This window comes from Aplidium turbinatum, chromosome 3 (assembly GCF_918807975.1).
Source record: "Aplidium turbinatum chromosome 3, kaAplTurb1.1, whole genome shotgun sequence".
Classification (NCBI taxonomy): Eukaryota; Metazoa; Chordata; class Ascidiacea; order Aplousobranchia; family Polyclinidae; genus Aplidium; species Aplidium turbinatum.
Window position 1 is genome coordinate 12,028,618 of NC_137474.1, and position 24,546 is coordinate 12,053,163.

General features: G+C 37.2%; 1 protein-coding gene across 1 annotated transcript; it reads left to right on the forward strand.

The window, feature by feature from the left end:
- The first annotated feature begins 780 nt into the window (after window positions 1-780).
- LOC145767064 (uncharacterized) lies at window positions 781-19,977 on the forward strand. The gene is made up of 16 exons (XM_082578808.1): window positions 781-988; window positions 1,896-2,042; window positions 2,840-2,956; window positions 3,951-4,042; window positions 4,707-4,896; window positions 7,199-7,287; window positions 7,807-7,900; window positions 9,133-9,237; window positions 10,057-10,192; window positions 11,269-11,479; window positions 11,930-12,106; window positions 12,422-12,563; window positions 12,673-12,719; window positions 13,169-13,224; window positions 13,959-14,027; window positions 17,916-19,977. The coding sequence occupies exons 1-16, from the start codon at window positions 890-892 to the stop codon at window positions 18,041-18,043; spliced, it is 1,899 nt and encodes a 632-aa protein (XP_082434934.1). The 5' UTR covers window positions 781-889; the 3' UTR covers window positions 18,044-19,977.
- Window positions 19,978-24,546: the final 4,569 nt, after the last annotated feature.

Below are 24,546 nucleotides of genomic sequence, written 5' to 3' on the forward strand. Positions count from 1 at the left end.
TAAGATATATATAGCCTATAAATTGTATAACTACGATGTAGGCTACACCACTATTATATTTACCGAATAAGTGAATGGTAACTGTATTTGATATATTATAGTAAACTCACATCATATTATTCAAAATGACAAACCTAAAGAAGATTTTTCAAAAAGTCAAAGTCAGGCGAGCTTGTCACATTGGAAATGTAACTTAAAACGTTGATTTTAATTCGCTTCAACTTGCGGTTTTTTTCTTGGGGTTTGAGTAAATGCCTTGCGAGAAAGCGAAATTCATAGCTGTGTTAATAACCATTCTTTAGACAGTAAACCAATGTCATTCTGCAGTCTTTGAAGTCTGATACAAAAAAGAACAATGGGCACACTTTGAAATAGGGAGCGAGTACCGCGATGCAAACATTAGGTACGGCAGAACGTGGAAACAAAAGACCTTTTCTTAATTTTTCTTTTGTTAGTTCAATTGCTATTGTTATTTGGCATATTGAAAGAAGTTATGATACAACATGTAAAGTACGTCAGAAAAGTATTCAATACATTTCTCAGCTAAGATTACAAAAAGTGAGGTCACAAAGTCACAAGAGATATTTAGAAATCTTGCCACAATAATTATAGATTTGACCGCTAGCTTAGATAAGATTACGAAAGTATCACGATATCAATTTTTGTAGGAATGTAGACTATGTTACGTTAAAATACTGTGATATTTGCACCTTTCATTGTAAGTTCGATAAAACGTCAGAAGCGCTTGTGTAGGCCCACTACAAAAACTAGCGAAATGAGACAAAAATTGTGTTGAAAAGTTACTGTAGTTTTTTCAATCAAGTTTGCCCTCAAAACAAGCTTAAAACTTCCAAACTGACTCGAAAACACGATCAAAACAAATATAGTTATGAGCGGATTGGATGGAGCAGTGAAGGTGGTGAGACTGAACGAACCAGGTGGAGAACTGTTGGATGCAAGATACTACTGCACAGTTGATAACAACGAGGCAAGACATGATTGTTATGTGTTTTAATTGCTAATTTCGTCCTAAATTTCTCTTTGAAAAAGCTTTATACCGGTACAGGAAATCACACTTGTAGCCTACAGAGAAAGCTGTGGATGTAACATTTAAATTTATAATTTAATTTTTTTTATTGATTTCATTCGAAACACGTGCTTGCAGCGCAGTGTTGTATGTAGTCAGTGATGTACGCGCATACAAAAAATATTGACGCCGTCAGCGTAAACGCAAGCGTTCGAAAAACCATACGCCGTATGTTGTAAAAAAAGTTGGCGGCGTCAGCGTCAGCGCATACACTCGCGAAAACTAATTTTGTTTGCTAGGTGCCATACATTCACACGGTATAAACCACTCGAAACAAACAAGTTTTATTTTGAATTTCCACGAAGATACACAAACATCTGAAAGTGTTCATCTGACATTTTGCTGTGTTTTGGTTCCAATATGCCTTTGCCCATTGAAAGCATTCTTTCAACTTCAGCGCTGGAAGGTATTGGCGTGTTGTAGCGAACAAATACATTAAAAAGTACGCGTTGACGCTATGCGCTAAAAAAACGCGAAAACTGTACGGCGTAGCCTCAAGCGCAAACAATCCAAAAAAATGTGGCCGCAAGTGTTGGCGTAAACAAAAAGTCTACGCCGCAAGTATGCGGCGTAGAATTTGCGGCGTATACGTACATGTCTGTATGTAGTTTGTGAGGGTGGTCGCTGTGCGGTAGTTTGTGAGTAATTTGTAAGGTAGTTTGTGAGCAAAGCCATTTGTTGGCTTAAAAAAGGTAGGCTCCTTATTCAAACTTGAATTTATCAAGTTTACGGGCTGCCTTTTCATAGTACATAGGCTATAGTTTTATTGTTATTTTTCTTTTCATAATCCTTTCACGATTGGATTTAGAAGCTAAATGTGGTCATAAAGCTGAAAGCAAGCACCAATATCACCACCAGCAACATCCCACAGCGGTATGTGATCCTGATGGATGTGAGTGGGAGCATGAATGAAGAAGTTAAAGGAGACAATCGAAGTTTGTTGGAAAGAATTAAGGTTCGGGATTATTTTTGGGAACATTGTTCAATTTCTTTTCAGTTTCCCTACAACATTGTTTTCACATCTTTATGATGCAGATCAGATGTAAGATGGCAACCCAGACAGAAAAATTTGTCATTTTTACATTTTTACGTCTGCATACTTTCAATCAATGCAAAAATGACGGATTTGCTATCTGGAAAGTTAATGAGGTAGACTAAATATAAAATAAAAATAATATAGGAATCGTCATTTGATTGATTGATTGATTGAATCTTTATCCTCGGACTGGGAAAGCTTCTTGCAGAGCTTAATCCTGGCAGTTTCGCATAGTTGTAGAGGCTTTGAATCACTAACGCAGGCTCGGTCACCGAGATTGCCAGAGTGGAGTTTCCGATTGTTGAAGTCTTGTTGCCGGGGAACTATTCCATCCATTAGATGCCACTGAATGGAGAGCAATCCTTAACGTACGTTGCTCAAGCGCACACCCCGAGAGTCGAACCAGCGTTGCTTGATCTTGAAGCTTCTTCGTTACAGAAGTCACGCGCATTTCAAGAGAGGTTAGCAACTAGACCGTTTTATTTCAGATCGAAGAAATAGGTTTTAAATAAAAAATTAATCTCTTTCGAATATGACTATTTCATTTCGATTATAACAAAAAGAAGCAATATAGTCAATCTCATAAATATTCATATTAATACCCCAAGAAATAACTTAATAGCAATGTGCATAAAAGTTTAAAGAACTACAGGATAAGCAAATGCTTTTAGATCTAAATTTTAGCTCATAGAAAGATCTCTGTTGTTCAATTCCAGATTTTTGGCTATTTGTTTGTAAACAACGTAACTGAAGGAACGTGGCTCTCCATTGTGACGTTTTCGAACAAAGGTGAAATTGTTTTGCCAATGACCAAGATGGACAAAGGAGGGAGAGTGAGTGCTTGTCGCAGCTTGATAGCATATTTTAGTATTTCGACGTTAGCCTACATGACTTACAGAAACATCTTAAATTAAAATATAACTAAGCTGTAAGTTAATGATGTGGTTGCAACTTGCAAAGTAGCCTACTTGTACTGAAAACACCCTAAGCTAGAGGTCGGGAACCTTTTTAGATAAGAGAGCCATGAAAGCTACATTTTTCGAAATGTATTTCTGTGAGAGCCATATAATGTTTTAACACTTAATGCAACTAGTATGTAGTGGAGCTGGTGACGCCGCGTTTTTGTTGAAGACGAGAAAAACAGCGAGGGGTTTGGGAGGCTATCCTAGAAAGTTTTGAAAAATTATATTTAATTTAGTGCATTCTGAGCATATTTTTTGCTCAAAATTGCATTGAAAGTCAAAATAAAACTTTCGTGTTTTGAACTTAAGATTAGATTTATCTGCGAGCCACATGCCGTCATTAATAGAGCCATATATGGCTGGCGAGTAATGGGTTCCCGATAGCTGTCAGTTTCGTTCAAAATGCTAGCTTTTCCAAAATGAAAATTAAAATCCCCCAGCCAAACACGTCGGCTACAAGTATACATACTTACGATAAAAATCTCACACCATAAAAATCATCATACCTCCTTCGACAGTTTACTCATGCAAACACTTTATCTGGTCCAGATCTTTGCCAGATCGGGTGCGGATCTGATCAGATCTGGACCAGATAAAGTGGTTATCTGGGTAGGTATTTCTCATGGCACAAAATTTTGGTTGATAGCTTTTATGAACAACAATATTGCTCTTGAATGAAGAGATGTTACTGGAGGATTGCTACAGGTTTTTATCTTTCCAACAAGTCTCATTGCTAATGTGAAAAGTAAGAGCAAAGATTTGTGATTGAAAAATAGCACTTTTATATCAGTGTTGTTTAAAATTTTGCATTTTAGTTTCTTATGTGCACTTTCTTTTCTAATTTTAAAGCTTTGTTGTTTTATAGAGATTGGCTAAACAAGCAATCGAAAATGTAAAAACTATTGGAATGACGAATATCAGCGATGGATTGTTTGAGTCTTTAAAGGCGATTGAGAGGTGCAAGCTTTGCTGTTGTAGACTTATTTAGATATGCTAACTTGCCTCAATGTCATTTTCAACAACATCTCGTATTGTGGAGACGACCACTGGTTAGGCTTTCCGCATTTGAGTAGATCGCCTACTTCGTTTTTCAAGTGTGATTTAATAAAAAAAAAAATGTAGACTAAATCGCTTAGCACGCGAAATCAAATTTGAAACAGGAAAGCAAGTTACTAGTGAAAAAAATAGAAATGAAAGCAATTCATAAAAAACTTTTTTTCAAAATAAACTTGTAAAATCATGTCACATCAAAAGTATGTTTTCATGAACCACAAAGAATTTTTCAATAATAGGCTATTAACTTTCGTTTGAGTTAGTCTTCTTCGTGCACCATGCCTGTTCCAGGCTGTTCAATTGTCCATGCATAAGCTTAGTTTTTTTCATTTATTCCGGTAGTCTATTTGACTGCATTAAAAACTGTTGTGGTTGTAAAGTAAAGGTGATACTTGAGGTTGTTGAGAAAAGTGAGACGCTGGTTTCCATCAGCTCGTTTTCTTTTAATCTTACCACAAAAAGCAGGGTGTTCTAACTTCTCTTTTCTCATCACATGTTCAAAAAAGTGTTTGCTAGTGTTCAACAAACATTTGCAATCCCAAAATTATTTTTCTTTTATTTGTTTCAGTTCTGGATCTGGAGAATTGACCAGAGATTGCATCATCTTGTTTTCTGATGGTCAGGCAAATGAAGGAATCTTAGATGCGCCCAGCCTTGTTTCCGAATTTAAGTTAAGAGCTCAAAAGCTTCAACGAAGCAATGGAATCCCCGTCTCAGCGATAACTATAGGAGACAACCAGCCATTTTTCCTCAACCAGGCAAGTGCAGTTACAACATTTTTTACATTGATTCAACGTAACTTTTACTAGCTGGAATGTTGCTTTGCGACAAAAACAACATCAAGTTGTCAAATTGCTTTATTGAAATTCTGGATTGCAAACAGTTCCTAAAGAATCATCCCGTTGAGACATAGGATCACTCCAACAATCAGAAGCAGTCACTTGCTCTCCAAATTGAGAAGAACTGATTTGACAATTTTTTCAGTGGTGCACGTCAAGGCTCTTTTTCCAATATTTAGTTCTTTTTATCTTTGCTCTTTGCCTTTTGTATCTTTTCTTGCAACGATTAATTAGCATCCAAGTTGTGCGGTGCCACAAAGTGTATTTTAGACCCACTACTACCAAAAGCATGAGCTTTTACTTTAGCCTAAATGACAATACTCCGATACAAGTTGAAGAATAATACAGCCTTTTAATACAGGCAGGTATAGTACATCAGGGGCATCGAAATATTAAACATCTTGACATTACTCAGGTGCTCTTGTTACATAATGATGGCATAGGTGGCATTACATAGTTACACAAACGTAGAACCATAACCTTTAAGAATCTAATGTTGAAATGTAGGTGAAATTAAGACAGTAAAAATCATGTACATTGCAAAAACACACTGCATTCCTATTTTATTTCAATGCTAAAAAGATGTTTTAATAGGCTAGAGAGATTTCCTCTTTAAAAGAAGACATAAAATATTTTTTATGCTATCACCCCATGTATCACCAATGGAAACTTAAACAGCATAATGCATCTTACCTTACATCATAGCCGTACGAGACCAAACGATTTGGGGGGGAGCAGAATGTAAATTTGCCCAAATCTGCACGCTTTTATAGAAATTGCCCAAATATAATGTATGCGGTGCATGATAACAGTGAAAAACTAACATAGCAAGATCACCAGCTAGCTAGAATTTCTTACCAAAGTAGGCTAATCAAGATAGAACAACTGAATTCATCTTTGAAGATACACATGCAGCTTGCCAACATTTTTTTGCAACCAGAAAAAGCAAGTAAAGTTAATGCAAACAACTGGATCTGTCTCCACAAAACAGAAGTCAAGATATTAATGAAAAAAAGTGGAGCTGCTATGTTTCACACAAGATCTTGCAAAGCAAATATTTTGCCAGCTTGCATGGCAGGTTTTGAGGTTGGAAAGCTTTGAAATAAATGAATATATTATGATTGGTTTGAGATTATATATTTCAACAGTAGCATTTTAAATATTGGTGAAATTAACATGACACAGTTGCATAAACAAACTAAACATTCTTATTTTTATTTTGGGGCGCAACTGCATCATTTTAATTTGGGTAGTTTTATAAAAGTAACCAAACAAAGCTAAGCAACACCATAACATTAACATTACATTTAACAGGTATAACATTTTTTTGTTAAATGTTGTGGTGTTGCTTACAGCTATGTCCATTTATGGTTGAAAAAGTACTGTAACCTCTCCACCCGAATTGTTTTATAAAAGTATTCACCAGATTTATATAAATTCATATTTAGTAGTTGCCCAAATTACGATGATGCATTTATGGATATTATGAAAAAAATTAAAGACTTTGTAAATTTTGATGCCGAAGCAACTGCATCATGCCAATTTGGGCAGTTTTATAAATAGACTATGATCAGATAACTTCATATTTTTTGTTGCCCAAATCTAAACGATACAGTCATGTAACTGGGAAAAATTAATAAATTTGTTCATTTTGGGGAAACTGCCTCACGTTAATTTGGGCAGTTGTATAAACAGACTAATCAGTTTCATCAGATAATTTCATGTTGTCAGCTGCCCAAATCAACACGATGCATTTGTGAAAATTAATAAAATTAGCTATATAGCAAATTTTGCGTTTTGATTTGGGCAGTTCCACAAAAGTATTAGAGACATATTTTGGTGGCTGCCCAAATTGGCATGATGCAGTTAGTTAAATGCATTTCGTATTACAGTTTGATCACCATGCAATACAATACATCATTTCGGGTGTGCCAAATGAAAATTTTGAGGCACAATTCTTACGCAAATAAGAGGCTGTACTTAGTTTGAAAGGTAAAAGATATTAATTTATAGTTTTTCTTAATTCATGCAATTTTGTAGCTTTTTATAGAGCAATTTTTGCCTTAATAATTGCAAGATTTTGCCGAATTTGCGATGTTTTGAAACAACAGGGGGGAGGGCAGCTGCCCCCCTGGCTCGTACGACTATGCCTTACGTTATATCTACTAGACTTTGAATTCATTGTATTGTGTAGCCAATATCACATATGGTATCTACCTAGGTTGCAACTGGGCTTGGCAGCGATTCTTTCTACTGGTTGAATGAGACTGGAAACTTTGAAGCTGACATGCTGCTTCCAATGCTTTTGCGGTAAAACTACCTTGTAGCAATCTTTATGAAGAAATAGGCCTATTGCGATTGATGACTGTTTTGGATAAGTTTATCACAAGAATTTTATAGGGCATGGTCAATTCAGGCATGGTCGATTCAGGAATATTTTTGTTTGCATTTGTTGTGAATTCAAAACGATTGTTTAATATTATTCAGACCGTTCAGACTTACTACAATGTTTAGCACAAAAATATTTAGAACTTCGAAATATTTTGTTGACGCAAAATTCTTGTTTTCGATTCGTTTCGAAATAAATTGTTTTTAATGTATTTAACAAACGAAAGTGGTTTATTTTTTTAAAGGCTTTGGTATGACCTGACTTGAAATCGTAACCAGACTTACCACCAGCAGACCACCAGTAGAGTTGGTGGTCGGTAAGAAGCTTGCGATCATAGCATGCGATCGATGGCCTGACATTCAACGGACAACATTCATGACAAATTTTGACCAATAAACTATTTTCGAATAGTTTTAACATGTTATTGTATGTTGTTGCAGCGAAAGTCCAAGCATAAGCGATGTGACAATGGAAATGGCTTGCCAAAATGAAGTCACTTTTTTCGAAGACGCAGTGGGTCAGCCCACTTTACAGGTCGAGCACTATTTTGCATGCAAATTTTAATTATTGAAATGCGTTGCTCAAGTAGGCTATCCACCCCAAGCGCCGAACTAGCGTTAATTGATCTCGCCGTTTTTTGCAGCCTACACAAAGTCGGCACTCAACCAACGAAGTTATGAGGGCGAAGAAAGTGTGACATTTTAAACCATTACTAAAACTTTTTCAAACGTTTACTGAACGTTTTTCAAACTTCACATTTAGGCTATTCGAATATTAATGCCACGTTTTGTCAAGCGCTTGTTATCAAATTTAAGCTTTCAAAAAATTGAAAATAAAAATTTGGAATCAAAACTATTAAAGGTAAAAAATTACCAATAAACACTTAAACTTGTAAGTATTTTGCCAACACTCACTGAAATAAAAATGAGGAAAGGCTAATATGGAAATTATTAAGTCCAGTGTTTCAACAAAAAAAGTAATTTTCGTTTCTAGCACTAGTTGCAACGTTCATCTGATGAAAGTGAAAGTAAAAGCAACAACAAACAGGCTGATTTATTGCTTCACTGACGTTTCGCGCACCATTACAATGCGCATCCTCAGAGCGAATAATATACAAAATAAAATTTACAAAGTTATATACTGCAATGCGGTTGAAGACAAGAAAAAATGAAACACATATCATTTTAAAGATTGGCCAAAGATGTGTGAGCGGTTACTTTCCACGTTAAATTACGTAAAAACTTTCAACGTTAAACATAAATTCGAAGCAGTGCAGACCAACAAAAATTCGAGACGAAATTACATCACAATAACGTTTCCAACTGGGTTCAAATGGGCATGAAGCCTGCGTGTCTGCAATAGATTTTCATCGTTCCGGTTGAGTACATTGCATTGTTTTGACGTAATGTTGATGAAGCAACTTTCTGCCGTGGTGCGTTGATAACATTTGTTTCATTTTTCAAATATTTTGTTTCTGACCAGTTAGTTCTGTGATCTTCTTTTAGCATGTGTGAACAAAGAGGTAGCTTTTCATCTTCCATATTTTGACAGTTCTCACAGCTCAACTTTGTAAATGTTACTTTGTATGTTATTCGCTCTGAGGATACGCATTGTCATGGTGCGCGAAACGTCAGTGAAGCAATTAATCAACATGTTTGTTATTGTCTTTACTTTCACTTTCATCAGATAAACCTTGCAACTAGTGCTAGAACAAATTTAGTTCTGTCATTGTGAAAACATCTGATACGGATTCTAATGCATTCTAGTCAAGGTTAAACGACAAATCAAGAACCTACATGATCCACTTTATACCTTCCGGGATGGAGAGAAACATTTACTTATCACTCGACATCGGAACAGCTCACAAACAGGTAGACTCAACTACAGACTGAAAATGAAACAGAAATGTAGCCACGGGGGAGGGTAAGAGAGTGATTGCCCTCAAAAAAAAATTTTCTTGCTCCTTTCCTCCAAAATAATTTTTGTTACTATTACAACGTTTTATGACATTGTATTACATGTTGAATGACATTTCATAAATGTTTACAGCATTCGGTAGCTATGTTTTTAAGCAAACTCATTATTGAAAATATATAAAAATATTTGAAAATAACCCCAACAGTTACTTTTACCCAGCAAAACATTTTATAGCTACGTCACCGGAATAGACTAAATGAACATCAGAAACCTTCAACTCAAAAATGTAAAAAGTTACGTAACTTGTACATTGGATCTATATTATAGGCATATGTGTTTTTTTACGTAATTTCTCACTTTAGGTCAATGAATTTGATGCCAATCGAGAAAAGATTTTGATACAAACTTAATTATTTTTAGATTGTAGAATCGTATCGCAATGAAGCCAGCTGATAGTTGTTATAAAACGAATGAAAAACTTTCAAAAATTTTCAAAAGTAGTTTTGAGAAAATCTCATCAAACTGCAAAAGAGAATTTTCGGAGTTCATCAAATACAATGCCGTAGTGGCAGACCTATTCAACGATTTCTTTAAACTTTGTGCTTTTCATTTTAACGTTAGATCTTTCCATTCATAATCACTTAAATTCCTCTGTGCATAGTGTTTTATTTTCTTAAACAACTAGGCAAGTAGGCTAGATGACAAATCTGACAACACAGAGGTTTTCGCTTACTGCAAATCACAGTTTTTCTCTAAAACATGTCTCTTCACAGTTGGACGGTGAGATTATCCTTGAAGTGTGGAAAAGCTTTCTGGACAATAATTTGAAAGAACACAAATCAACTGATTATTTAGAGCTGAGGTTAACATCAATGAAGCAACTTTTCTTGGACACTTTCAACAAATCTAGTAAGATGGAAAATGGTTTTATTTTATTTACGAAACGCTTGAGTTAGAACACGTTGACTATTAGGAGAATAAAAGTCAAAACCATCGCGATCTATATGCATTATGCACAGCACGTGCACAGACCTTTCCGACGTGCAATCCTAAGACGTGACTGAAGGCCGGTGTTTTCACTACATTACCATGAATAATTCGTTTTTGATTTCAATTATCTTTTCAATGTTTAGTGGAATATTTATATAAAGCATTACTTATTAAAAATGGAATAAAATAATTTTTAATGAGTTTTGCCCACTGTGCAGATAGCAGCACTTTTCTATATTAATTGGATTATTTACAATAGGCTACACGATGACTTTGCATTCAAATTTTACAATACGCCTACATTCTTCGTAAAATACACATCACAACCAGTGCTTTGCACAACTCTTGTATTTTTGAAGAAAAAATACAAAACAAGTTAAGCCGTAGTGACAACCAGACCAGAACTGTCACAACGACCCTAATCGTTAGGCTACATGCTGAAATTGCACGAAAGTAGCAAAGAATTGGCAAAATGTAGACAAAGACTAAAGATTCAGATCAATCACTCCTTAGAGTTAGACCAACAACTTAAAATAGCACCTACGATAGACATCAAGTTTCAAGTAGGCCTTCACTCGTTTCAAACCTTGCCGGGATTGCCCGGTTAGTTTAAGCGTTGGTTTAAGCAAGCAATAGTCTTATTTAATGTGAAAAATAAGTATAAAACTTAGAAACATGGATTTAGAGCGAATGAAAACCAATCAAAAGTCGACCGACTAATCCTGTAAACAAGCAGTTGCTCATTTTTCAGGGCATGTTCGACAAGTTTCGGAGACTATATTATATTTTTCGTCATTAACGTGTCTAGAATAAAAGACAGCTAGCTACCAACTACCAGCACGCCACTGATTGAAAGAAAATGAAAAAATTTTTAAAAAGTTTAAAATGTGCATGCAGATAGTTATTTGGGGAAATTAAGATAGACTAGCTCGGCCATAAAATCAAAAATAATGCGTTATTAAAAAGAAAAGCAAATGAATTGTATGATTGATTAGAAAACGGACTTGAAGATTCGGATCAGATCCAAACAATGAATGTTGGCCCAGATGCGTTGAACTATCTTCAGAATACTTCTTCATACTCTGCTAGCAGAAATCAGACCAGAGTGTCATGGGAAGATGCTCAAGAATCTATGGTCAATGTGCTCGGCCAACGGTGCAGACTTGAAACAATCTCAGCAATAGAAACATCTGCAGAACTTGTAGAGTAAGATTTTTTTTTAATTTTACAAAGGTGCTGGTGAATAATTAGCTTGTGTTATAGCAGTAATTCTACGATATTAATCAATAACATAAAAATTTAAAACTCAAAGTAACGTAGGCTACAATATCTTCATGGCGGAAAACAAAGTTTCAAACAATATTGCTTATCTAATAAGCAAAGGCGGATCCAGAGGAGGAGGGCGGGCAATCGCTCTTCTTTAAAAATAGAAAAGCAACTTTATTAATGATGTATTTGCAAGGTCAGATCAATGTAGACCTACATATCATTGTGTTTGGTTGAAATCGCCCCCCCTCCACACAAGACTACTTGCCGGATCCACCCTGCTTCGAGGTTATGTCTGAAAGTGCAGGGCTACCAAATACACAAGTAAAATAACAATTCCTATGAAATTACCTATGGTCTACTCTAGCCTATATCGTCTTCTTTTTATAGCCGTGGACAGGATAACAAAGCGAAGCAAAGTTGTCAGCAAGCTCTAGCAAACATAGAGAACATCGAAAAAATCACCGAAGATGTTCTTGGTAAAGACAATCCTCACTGTAGATCTCTCCAAGACACTGTCAAGCATAACTTTCAAGAAAAACTGGAGTTCATAACAGATGACGTGAGGTAGGCTGTTGCAACCAATGCGCAATCTGCCGCACTATCAAAAAATCTCATACCGGTACTTTTCTCAACAATCGAAATAAAGAGCTTTAAAAGTTGATACGCATGAATCTTTTTAGTAGGCCTAACCCTAGCGTATTAAGGTCTATGCTTAGGGTATCTGCTTTCCTGAATTAGGTGCAATTAACATCGTGAGACTATATAAAACTTTGTCGATTGGAGCTATTTTTATAACATACGGTACTAAGAACCGAATCTAGTGAACGGTTTGACGGCATGAATTTTTTCATGCAGCTAAGCGAATTATATTTGTTATAGAAAGTTCAACCCTGGTCGGCTGACAGCCATGGCATCTTCCTTTTCTACAGAAATGCCAACTGGAGGTGAGGTTTTCAATCCAGATTTGAAGCAACCTTTCATGCCTAGTGACGTGGACAAAAAACATGATAGTTACAAACAGGTATGCGGATGAAACGACCATCATGTGTTTGCTCTGGGTGACTTTAAGCTAGGGCAATCTAAGCCTATCGATAATTGTCAGTTGACAAACTACTTTTTGTTACCCTTAGATCGTCAGTGAAATAACGAAACATGCAAGGGAGCACGGGGACTACAGGTAGGTCTCATTTTTGTAACTTATTTTACGAATAATTTATCGATTTTGACTATACCTGCTCTTCCATGTAGCTTAATAAACTACGTTCAATGTTCATTGTTCATCCCACTCCATTAACTATTTGTGCCATGAAAGGATGTGGTGTTTCGTAAGGGTTTGATTTTCAGTACCGATTCTACAGCACCCAGTAAGGATGATTGTTAAAATACGCCTTGTTATTGCTTGGGTTGGCAGGAATAGAACTTTCAAAAATCGAGGCAGCGTTGTGAAAAAAAAGAAAGGAATTTCTTTCCTACGCCCATATTTTTACTGAACTAAAGAAATATTTACATTTTCTAATGATTGAGATCAATCCGTACTCGCCGTTGTAAGCAGCAGTAGAGTAGACCAACAATAGTTGTCTCTTAGAAATAAGTTTTCTTTTCAACAAAATGTTTATTTTCAATCAGAGATTTCTTTGATTCTGATTCGTCTTCAACAACTTCTGAGCCTCCAGAGATCATAGGTGGGTTATGGTAACATATCAGTGTAGCATTTTAGAATGGGTCAGACATAGATCAATTGAGCTATTTTAAGCCAATTATACTATTGGAGCTAATTCTTTACATTTTCAATAACATTACAATTTCGCTGTATTGAAAATAAAAATTAATTTTACATTTGTCTAAAGGAATAAGAATTAAAATAACAACAAACCGATCTGTTTCAATGTAAAAACAGATGATTCGTCCACTGCAAATCATGACAACAGTGGCAATGGTAGAACTACAATGTTTTTCAAAAACAGCCGTAATACAAAATACAATGTAGGCTACCATACAAAATAAATACACGCTATAGTACACGTAGGCTAAGTGCTTAGGCTACCTTTCTGCTGGTTACCAATTAAAACTCTTTTTTACTTTGCTATTCTCGTAAAGAATCTGTTCAATCTTGTGGCATAAGTAACATTAGGCTTAGATATGAATTTTATTCAAAAATTTTATTTTTGATCAAATTTATCCAAATGCAATTAATCAAACATTTTTTTGAATTAAACTGAAAACGGTTCGTTGAAGATGATCTTTCAGATTAGTTAGATGAACAGTTACGTAATGTTGCACATGATTAAATCAACCCAAGAGAAAATATTTCATCTGCTTTGAAACATTTGCTGTCGAGTCGTTTTTACCAGTTTTAATCTCTTTTGTATTTTTTTGCGTTGAGTTAACATCACATTATGTAAAACCAATATTGCAGAAGTGCCTGAGTTGCCTCCGGTAACAAGAGTGGTATATATGTCCAAACCTTCACATGGCGAACCAGAAGGTAAGTTTCTTACAACAGCGAAAGTCTTTTTTATGTAACAGATATTGGAATGGTTGCCTAGACCCAAGGCCATTGAGAAAATATCTTGTGCTCGGTACCAATGAGATTCTCGGGCTCCAAATCATGACACAAGCAAGAAAACGCAGTATACTCAAAGAATTCGCAGTGGTTTCTCAAGTTTTCTGGCCCCTTAAAAAGGTTCCGGGACACTAAAATCACCTCGGGCTTGGATCCAAAAAGTACCCCCTGGCCCCCTTGTCAACGCTACTGGATAGACCATGCGAATCAAAATAAATCCAGCTGGTTTAATATGTAAAAAAAAAACTTCAAACACAGTAAGCTGCTAAGCATTTTAAAAAATAGAGGCATATAAACTTTTAGGCCAATACCACTTTATATATCTTAATCTTGTGTTACTAGCATACTTTTGTAATCACAAACAACAAAAACTAAATTCCAAAACAAAACTTCGTTCCTAAACTTTTCATCAAATTTTCCTATAATTCAACTGATGATCCACTGGGATGCACGGTGTGACAAAACATTTTAAATAAAGTAAACAATATCACACCAAATCAGAAGAATCGGTTTATTTAAATACAGAGCTTTCGCCACACAAGTGTGGCTTCGTCAGTATAAACTGCAACAATAATAAAGAATGATATACTATTAAGATGATTACCGGTATAAAATTTAATGAAAGTGTTAAAAAAGTAGATAATATAGTAAAAAAATAGAAAAGATCAAATATTATACATAACTATAAGACTTTAGGTCAGTAAACTAGATAATAAGGCGATAATCAACATGTAAAAATTCAAATCTATTAAAATTGTAATTGAAGAGAACTTTTAACTATAAAACTAGTTTCTACGTATTATAGCTTCTATCATTTGTCTGACTTCTAACGATGACATAGCCTACACTATTTATTATCGTGATAGCAAGGAATAAAAACAAACTGAACCGCTAATTCAAACAGAACTAAATTCAAAGAATGTTGAGATGCAAACAAACTGAACCGCTAATTTAAACAGAACTAAATTCTAAGAATGTTGAGATGCAATGACATTGGCATAGCAACGATAATCATTAAAAAATAAATAGAAAAGCAGCCGCAAATAATAAATGTTTTAGTATTGGTCTCTATGGGTGCCAACAGACATGTTTGACTAATTTGCATCGTTTCTGTGACAAAAATTTAATGTTTTATAAATTTATGACCAGCATGACCTAATGCTACTCCAGTGTGGATTTGCTCCTAGCCATGCCATCGGTGTTGTTTTAATATTACATGACATCCCTGGGAGTCATCTAAATTTTTATAGTGCATCGGTCAACTACAAACGAATAGCGACATACGGTATTGACATCATCAGAGCCGTGAAGAAAATGTTTTTGGCCCAGGAGGCTACCAATGAGATGTCCAGGGCCGTATAGCACCATAAACAAGACACCTCTCAAAAAGGAAAATGTGTCTTGAAGCAACGGAAAAACTAAGAGCCAAAGTTGATCATAAATGGGTCAATTTTCCATCAAAAATCATGAGACTTTCCAATAAACAAAATAAATTGAATGCAAACGCTTATCACAAAATAGGCTAATTCTCAGTGTTTTCCTTAAGTTTTCGGGCTCGCTAGAAACGCTGTTGGGTCTTAAAATCATCGAGGGCCCTGGTTAAAATAAGTAGGCTACCCCTTGACAACGCTCCCAGCCAGCAAGCCCATATGGGCCCCACATGGGGACCCATATGGGCTGATGTACGGGCCCCATGTGAGCTGCCCATATGGGGCCCATACACATTGTGTCCGCGGGCATCACATTGCCCCCATATAGGCTGCCCATATTCATTTATGGGTTTCATGTGGGTTGCTCACACTCAACCCACAAATCTAATATGGGCTGCCCATATGTAACCCATAAATCTAATACAGGCTGCCCATATGTATATCAGGTATATGTATAACTGCAGACAGATGCCAAAGTCAGTGCAAGCAGCGAACTTTGCGCAATGCATAGCAAGGTGCCCCCAGTAAAGTGCTCAATCGGCGTAAGCCAAGAGCGTCATTTAGACAGTGCACATTGTTTTATTTATACACTGGAATGGCCATGACGGTATATAGCTCCATGTGACATTTTCCTATTTGTGGTACGTAAGCAGCAAAAATAGTACTACTGCCAACCTTGCCAAAGTGCTTCAACTGCAAGCAGTGAGCTTTGCGCAATGCATAGCAAGGTGCCCCCAGTAATTTTGGTTGTTCAATTTCATTTTGTGTTTGTTTAAAAGTCGTTTGAGACAACTAAAAAATCTCATAGTCTAGACCAGTGGTTCTTAACCTTTTTTTCCCCAGCGCCCCTTTTCAGAGATTTCCATAGTCTGGCGCCCACCATAATATAAGGGCTGTAGCCTACTAATGACATTTTCTTCCAAGACTATAAGGCTAGCCTACAGCCAGTAGTAACTTAATTAGTTAGTAAGAAAAAACTAGTTTAAGCCGATGTTAGTTTTAATACTAAAATATCAGCACAGATGTGCCTTAAGGCTCTTAACTTAAAAGTCTTAAGGCACATCTCTGCTGATTTTTTAGTAGTTAGTAAGAGTTACACTAATAACCATTATTGACTGACTATTATTATGACCAGTCCTTATGGTTTGCTTGCACTGCCTGCCCGCTGTCCCTGCCAAAAGCTGACCACAAAATGCGATTTACTTACTACAAGGAAAGGGAAACAATGCCCATTATCAACAACAAAGGCCATGCACAACACCATCCGACGTCCACGCTTGTCGGATGGTGTTGTGCATTGTGCTGTATAGGCCAACATAGAATGCTCTGAGAGAGAATCACTACTTCCCTTGTTAAACACAATCTCTATACTGTATATAGCTCCTCATCCTCGGTGGATTCTCGTACCCCCAGCAGAACTACTAAAGCAAATTTGCAGTGAGGAAAATATCGTTACACCTTCTGAATGTAGCGCCCCCTATAACGCCCCCTGAATATTTCCGCCCCTCTAAAATTTAACAGCGCCCACTAGGGGGCGGTAGCGCCCAGGTTAAGAACCACTGGTCTAAACAAATGCTGATCGAGATGTATAATTGTATATCATATTAGTATGGGTTGCCCACAAACCTTTGAATCACTGTTTGGGTAGCCCATGGTCTGCCCATAAAAAATGTGGGCAGCCCATGGTCTGCCCATAAAAAATGTGGGCAGTCCATGGTCTGCCCATAAAAAATGTGGGCAGCCCATGGTCTGCCCATGAAAAATGTGGGTAGCCCATGGTCTGCCCATAAAAAATGTGGGCAGCCCATGGCCTGCCCATGAAAAATGTGGGCAGTTCATGGTCTGCCCATGAAAAATGTGGGCAGCCCATGGTCTGCCCATGAAAAATGTAGGCAGCCCATGTTCTGCCCATAAAAAATGTGGGCAGCCCATGTTCTGCCCATAAACAAAGTGGGCAGCTCATGGTCTGCCCATAAACAAAGTGGGAAGCCCATCAATATTTCATGCTTAGCCCATGATCAATAACTTTATGTGGCTAAATTTATTAAAATGCATTTATATGATCACGCATTTGAAGATTGGAAGTTTTATATTCCACCTTGTCATTTAGCAACACATTCTGCAAGAAAGCCCATATTGGGCACATATGGCAAAAACACAAAAACCCACATAGAACCCACATGCCCACAAGCCCATTAAAATAGTACATGGGGCCCATATGGGCTTGCTGGCTGGGATTGGGCATTAGGCTGTGGTGAAAAAGGTGTAACATGATGTGTAAATTCAAAATTGTTAATAACCTATATTTTACGTTAGAAAGTATATAAGAATTATAATCTTGAAATCTTTGTTGCTTCTGTAACCATGTGTTTGTTTTCAGAATACGACCCCGATTCTCTCTTTTTTGCGAGCATCCTTCCGGATCTACAGCAGCTTGATTCCCAGAAGAAGTTTGAGATAAAAATGGATATTTTGAGACTTATTCATACAGCATTGTATAAATACTGAACAAATGTTTCACTGTTTATATCAAATTTAAGCTGTGGCATCCCAGGAAATAGCATGACTAATCTACTCTACCTAAAAACCTCAAGTAGTGGTATAAATAGGCTTAGGCCTATCATGTTTCTGGGACTTCAAAGCGGGACGCCTCCAAAGACCAAAACCCCTTAGCTGTGATTTATTCTTTGCATTTTCCGATAGGCTACTATTACATAGGCCTACATTGAAAGCCATAGGCCTACTGGATGTCTTCATTGACCGTATTGTCATCGAGAGTTCATGCACATATTCTCTGTATCAAAATATCAGTTTCAGTTCGAAAAATAGAAAGGATTTGATGTTAACGATACAAAATAATTCGACTTTAGATTTTTTTCTGTAGGCTTACAGAAAAAGAAAAACTAATAAAATAACCTGCCGTTTTCAACAACTTTTTCATTTGCAAAATAACATCAAACCAGCTTCATAACTCTCAAACAACACAAACTTTCACCAAACAAATCTATGGTTAAATGACTGGCTAACTTACTTAATTGAAGCTGTTGGAAGACTAACAATTTTTTCGCCGTTTATCTAAAATATCAGGAGGTTCATATTACATGGCTTACTCCTACTAGTATTTGCAAAATGGGACGTTTGACTGACCGCTCGAGACAAGACGTTAACCCTTAGGCGGTTGGGCTCCTGTGGAGTCTTGCTCAGTTTGGGGGGGGGGCTGTCGATTCTTCTCATGCTTTAGGAGTGATATCTCTGTTATGTTTTAAGGCATGGTTTCAAAATTTGGGATTCACTTTGTAAAACTATTCACGCAGAGCATATCCGAAAATTAAAACTATGTAAATTTTAGAACTGCTTATATACGTTGAAATGTTGATGTGACTTATGACGTTTGAATTATTTGGTATTTTTTGATAGAGTAATGAAAAACATGCATTGCAATGTTGTGATTAAATTTTTTTTTACATAATCTCAATTTAAATCATTTGATTAACGAGACATGGGCCAAATTAATTGCTTTCATCCAGCTGGTGGGAAAATTTTGAACAATAGAATATGAAATATTTCAGAGGATGTGCTGAGAAATGCCTTATATCTCTCAATTTATAACCTTTATTCGCTCAAAATTTCAGCTCAATAGGGGTGAATAAAAGTTAGGAAAAGTCAAGAAATCTCGTAGTTGCAGTCTCAGTGGTTTAGAGATACAACTGTTGATACAAAAAAGTTGAATTGACAGCCCCCCACCAACCTTCAAAGGGAAGCGGGACTGTCTCGGCTAAAACGGGGCGTATGGCAAGCAAAGGTGGGCAAAGTTACTTTCAAAAGTAACTGAGTTACAGTTACACCTACTTGGCCAAAATAGTAACTAAGTTACCGTTACAGTTACCGATTTTAAAAAGTAAGTAGGTACAGTTACTAGTTACCGTTACTAGTTACTTTCAGTTACTCACAAAACTGAACATAAAATTCTGCATCTGGCCAGCTCTGCATGCAAGTCCAGTTTAACCGCAATGTTTGATATATCTACTGTTAGAGCTTTCCATGCTAACACAACAGCGCAAGTACAAAACCAATAATGTTTCCTTTAAAAAAACTTAACCTTATAGTTAGGCTACTCAGTAGTCTATATGTTTATTTTCTTTGAGAAATACGAGTATTTCAAAGTGCTCGTCACTTAGCCCTTTTAGCCCATTTCAAGGCCCTTTCGGGCTTTGAAATGTCCTTGCCTAATCGTCGTTGTCGTGTGAGCATCTGAGGCCGAGGGTCTATCCTTTTACCACCCCAGATTCACGATGTTCCCGGACTACACTGGAAGGCTACTAGAGAGCAGCCAGTCTTTGGTTTCATCATCCATGACACGCAGACCTTCCACTCCGTTATGTGACTTGAAGATGGTACAGTCATTGATGGTGTGGTCTGCAGTCTGTTCCTCGGAACCACATTCACAGGAGAAGGAAGAGGTCATTCCCAGGCCTGGATTAACCATTGTGCTAGGGTGTGCTAAAGCACAGGGGCCCCACAGACAGAGGGCCCCACTTTTCCTAAAAATGAAATAAATAAAATAAAATAACAAATTTTTCCTGAAAAAATTTTTCAAGAAAAAAAATTAAGAAAAGTGGGGCCCTTCTGTCTAAAAAAAGTAACACATTTATCAATAGCCAGAAAAAGTCGTTCGACTGAATTTCATGTTAGTTTTCTAAATCCTATTGGTAGTTAGTAGTGAAGGAAAGAGCAGTTTAGAATAGAAATTCAGAATAACCTTTCATTGCAATTTGCGTGACGTACTAACAGTGGTCCCTTGCTACAATATGTTTTCCCTTGCACTTGATTTAATGTGTGTGATTTTGCATCCATTATAACGTAAACATTGTTGACTTAATTTGCACATGCTTATTTAATCATCGATCACGTGCTATTTCAAAGTTATTTAACTTACCTAAGCAAGGCTCGGTTTCCTCTGCATTCTGCAAGCGGAACCAGCTTACTTCCATTACGCTCTACGTAAGCTGGTAAGGGCCACCATAAAATTCATTAGCACAGGGGCCCCATTTGACCTTAATCCGGGCCTGGTCATTCCCCATTGCTGCATGGTTGAGCGGAAAAGCCCGACGCCCGTACGGAGACGGTTGAGGGGCACCTATGTCTGTCTTGGTAGTGTCAGGCCGATGGGGCATGTGTCGGCGTCGGGGATGAACGAGTAAAGTCTGGTGATGAACAAGTGAATGATGAAAACAATATTTCCACTTCAGCACTCGACGGAATGGGAGTGTTATGTTTTAAAAACATTTTTTTCATCGGTCCGCTTGTGAATCTGGATCGGTTTAACTTGGGTTCAGGGTCTGCTTCCAAATACTCCTGTAACAGATTCAACGCGCATTGCTTTCTTTCCTTGGTTTTTGCATAAAGTGGTGCAAAAAAGTCCTCTGTGGCTCTACCACCATCCACTTCAGTATCGCTGCTACTTCTCTCTTCAGCAGAGCAGTTTGCTTCTTCAGTTGCTTGAAGCATGTTCTGTTTTATTTTGGTGTTCAATTCAGCAGTGTCGCTTAATTGTCAGCCATGAAACACACTACACAGGTAAGTCTAAATTGTGGGTGGAATGCAGTCGCAAGCTGAAAGTCGCTGTCCTCGAACCAATGACCAAATCTAGTTTGTATTGCTTCCACAAGAACGTTCACCAACGGCAAGCAAACAGCAATGCTGTTCCTGGTTTTGATGTCAGACAATCTTTTTAGAGGCATTGTTACAATAAATGCAATAAATTTCAACTTCTTGAAGTTAACTAACTAGCTGACTATAAGCATCAAGAAATTGCTTTTAATCGCTGCGTGTTTCTTGATGCTTATAGTCAGTTAGTTAGTTACATTTAAGAAGTTGAAATTTATTGCATTTTTATAAATATTTTCGGATTCCTGATGAGGGCTTAAGTTAAACCGAAAACGTTTGACTGTAAAACTATGTGTAAATAATGCTCAACCCTGTTGTATTGTTGTGTCTTGTCTGTCTTTGGTACATATTAATTAATCGCCAAAAACAATTAATTTAGCCAAATCAGTTATCAAAAATCGCCAAACCATAAATATGAAGCCAAACGTCTTAAAAAATCGCCAGATTTCTGGATTTTGGCGATAAATTCGCCAATATGGCAACCCTTCTCCACAAAACAAAAGTAGCGCAGTGCTGACTGTGCTGCGCCGATAAAAATGCATTAGGCTTATTGCGCAAGGCGCAGCAAACACGCACAAAGCAAGACACAAACACGTGCAGGGAAATGGACGCCAATTAGAAACTGAAATTTCAATGCAAAAGTAACCGTAACTGTTGAAAAAGTGCTAAAATGGGAACTAGTTACCGCGTTTCGTTACTTTTGGAAAATAGTAACGAAGTTACCGTTACTTTTGTAACTAGTTACTGCCCAGCCCACCTTTGATGGTAAGCCTACGCACCTTTAAGGTGCGTCTTAACACGTCTTAACACGAACACGAGAAAGTGTTCTTGCTTAGAAATTCTTGCTTAAGCTAGTGATTAAGCTCGTTTCGTCTACACTGGCAACCTCGACGAAGATTTTGCTCGCTTGAATCGCGGTCACGTGAGTATCTAATCCCCAATGACGTCACGTTTTAAAAAGTTTGCGCCAAAGCATAGCAGTTCGCGCTAAAGTACAGCAGACTAGCAGAGTAGACTAAGCAACTGACTGTTCTTTAACCATTTGAAGTTGTTGCACTCTTTCAGTCATGGCTTCCCAGAAGTTGTGTAAAAAATACTGCAAAAAACGAAGGATGCAAACCCGCAATTTACTGCTTATTGAAGCATTCAGACACCTCAGTAAGGTTGAAATGTTGGAAACAGAATTTCGTGTCAGCGTGGGTGACTGGTAACAACCAGCAAGATCATTCCTCCGCTATTTTTATTACCCAGTGTACAATGGCAATTGTTTTCTGCTGAGATCCTGTTTTGGATTTGAAATTGGAAAATATTGTGCTATCTATGGGCTATTTCGAGTACGGTCGCCGCCAGTTCAGCCCGCAACATTAATAAGAACGGGTTGGGATCAAAACTTAACGAAATCCTTTAACGATACCGCCCTGCCCTGTCTGGATACTGAGCTGAGAGGAGACCTGAGATTTTGGCGGGAAAAACATTTCTAAGCAAGAGAACTCACTTAAGCGCCCAGTTTTTCGCTCTGGAGCGTATTTTTTCTCGACGGCTCGCTTACTCGCCCATTTTCTTAAAAGTAAGCGGCACAAACTGCGATTAACTTAAAGAACAAAGAAGTTTGGCTAGCTTAAGCAAGAAAACAGTCGTCGTGTAGACGCACCTTAAGCGTCGAGATTTTTTCCAGTGGCATAATCAGGGAAATGCTGGGAAGCGTAAATTACGCCATTTTAGTTCTGAGAGCAGGGTGCGCTATGTAAAAGAGTTGACAGATTTCGTTCCTTTCCGGAAAAAAAGAAGCTATTTTTAATCACTTACCTCAAAAATTAGCCAATGCTTTCCAGTTCATTTATCAATGATCCAAATTAATGCACAGTGACAGTGTGATAAACGACAATTAAAGAAATAGCGAGTACCACACTAAATTGATGAATTTATTGCAAAGCTTTCACCAGTCACCACACAAGCGTGACTTCGTCAGAAAATATTATTCTGATTCAAATAGAAGTTATTAAATTATGGTAACAAAATTTTATCTTTTTCTTTCGAATAAGAATATGTATAACCTATTGACAAAGTTGCACTTGTGTAGCGAAAGCTTTACAACAAATTTAAATTTAGTATTTACTCTTTATTTCTTTAATCGTTGTTTATTACACAGCGCATACATCTGGATCATTGACAATTTCATGGAAAGTTTTGTGACGATCGATGATGCAACGTCGGCAAACGCCAACTTTGCACAATCGAGGCAAATTTGTTTGGTGTTTTTTTTCTTCACCGTCACTTCGAAAAACAGCCTATGGCGAACATTGCAGAGGGATAGAAAAAGGTAGAAGCGATAACCACGAACAGAAGCGGTCAGGTTTACAAGTTGGGAAAGTATGATGAGATCCAACCAGTTTAGCAATGAGATTATCTCGAGATGAATTTATGTTGCCTACTACAATGACGTAGGCTAGCTTGAAAGAAAAAATTAGGGGGCGAAAGCAATTGTTGGGGGGGGGCAAACATCATTCAACATGAAATACAAAGATACCGTATTAAAACATATTTATTTGTGGCGGGGGCGATTGCCTCCTCTCCACTGGCTATGTCCCTGGCTACGACTGTTGATGGTCAGAGATTATTAACTGGGAAAAAAAATTACCAGCTCACTGTAGCATGAAAGTTCCTACAACAAATCAATCGCTTTTTACATTGATTCAACGTGCACACTATGAATGAATGTAAAAACGGTTGATTTGCAGTCTGGGCGAGCAGTGTTTACGGCTCGCTCGCGCTGCCAACAGAACGCTTTGTCAAATTATTTTTTTGCAGTTAGACGTCTGCAGACATCAAATTAACGCATCAATAACACTGAGTGGTGTTTTGCTCAGACGAGGTTCGTGTTGTTATTGACAGTCTGATGAGATAAGATTCAGTGTTGCAAATGAAGCTAACCGCACAGAGAACTCAAAGCAGTTTGCAGATTCTCGCTGTTCCGTTATGGCATGATGATAGCAATGTTCGTTGGAGAAAGCTTATGTCAATATGCATGCGTTCGGCTTATATGAGTTTGTGATGATAAAAAATTGTAATAGGCCCCTACAAACAAACTTATTTTCCCATGATTCAGCTCAGCAGTTGTGGGTTTGACACCTGTCAGAAGATATTACATTTTTCACAATTTCTACACATTGTAATAAAAAATATACTCATCATACGTGACTTCCGATCTGAGAGTTGCAGACGTGCGGCAACTGCAGACGAGGTTCACAAAGCGTGATTTCTTTTCTAATTTGACAACTGTATTCAAGCTTCAGCAAGCCGGCCACTTGTTGAACTGCTCGCTTCGTGAGCAAACAAAGTATTGT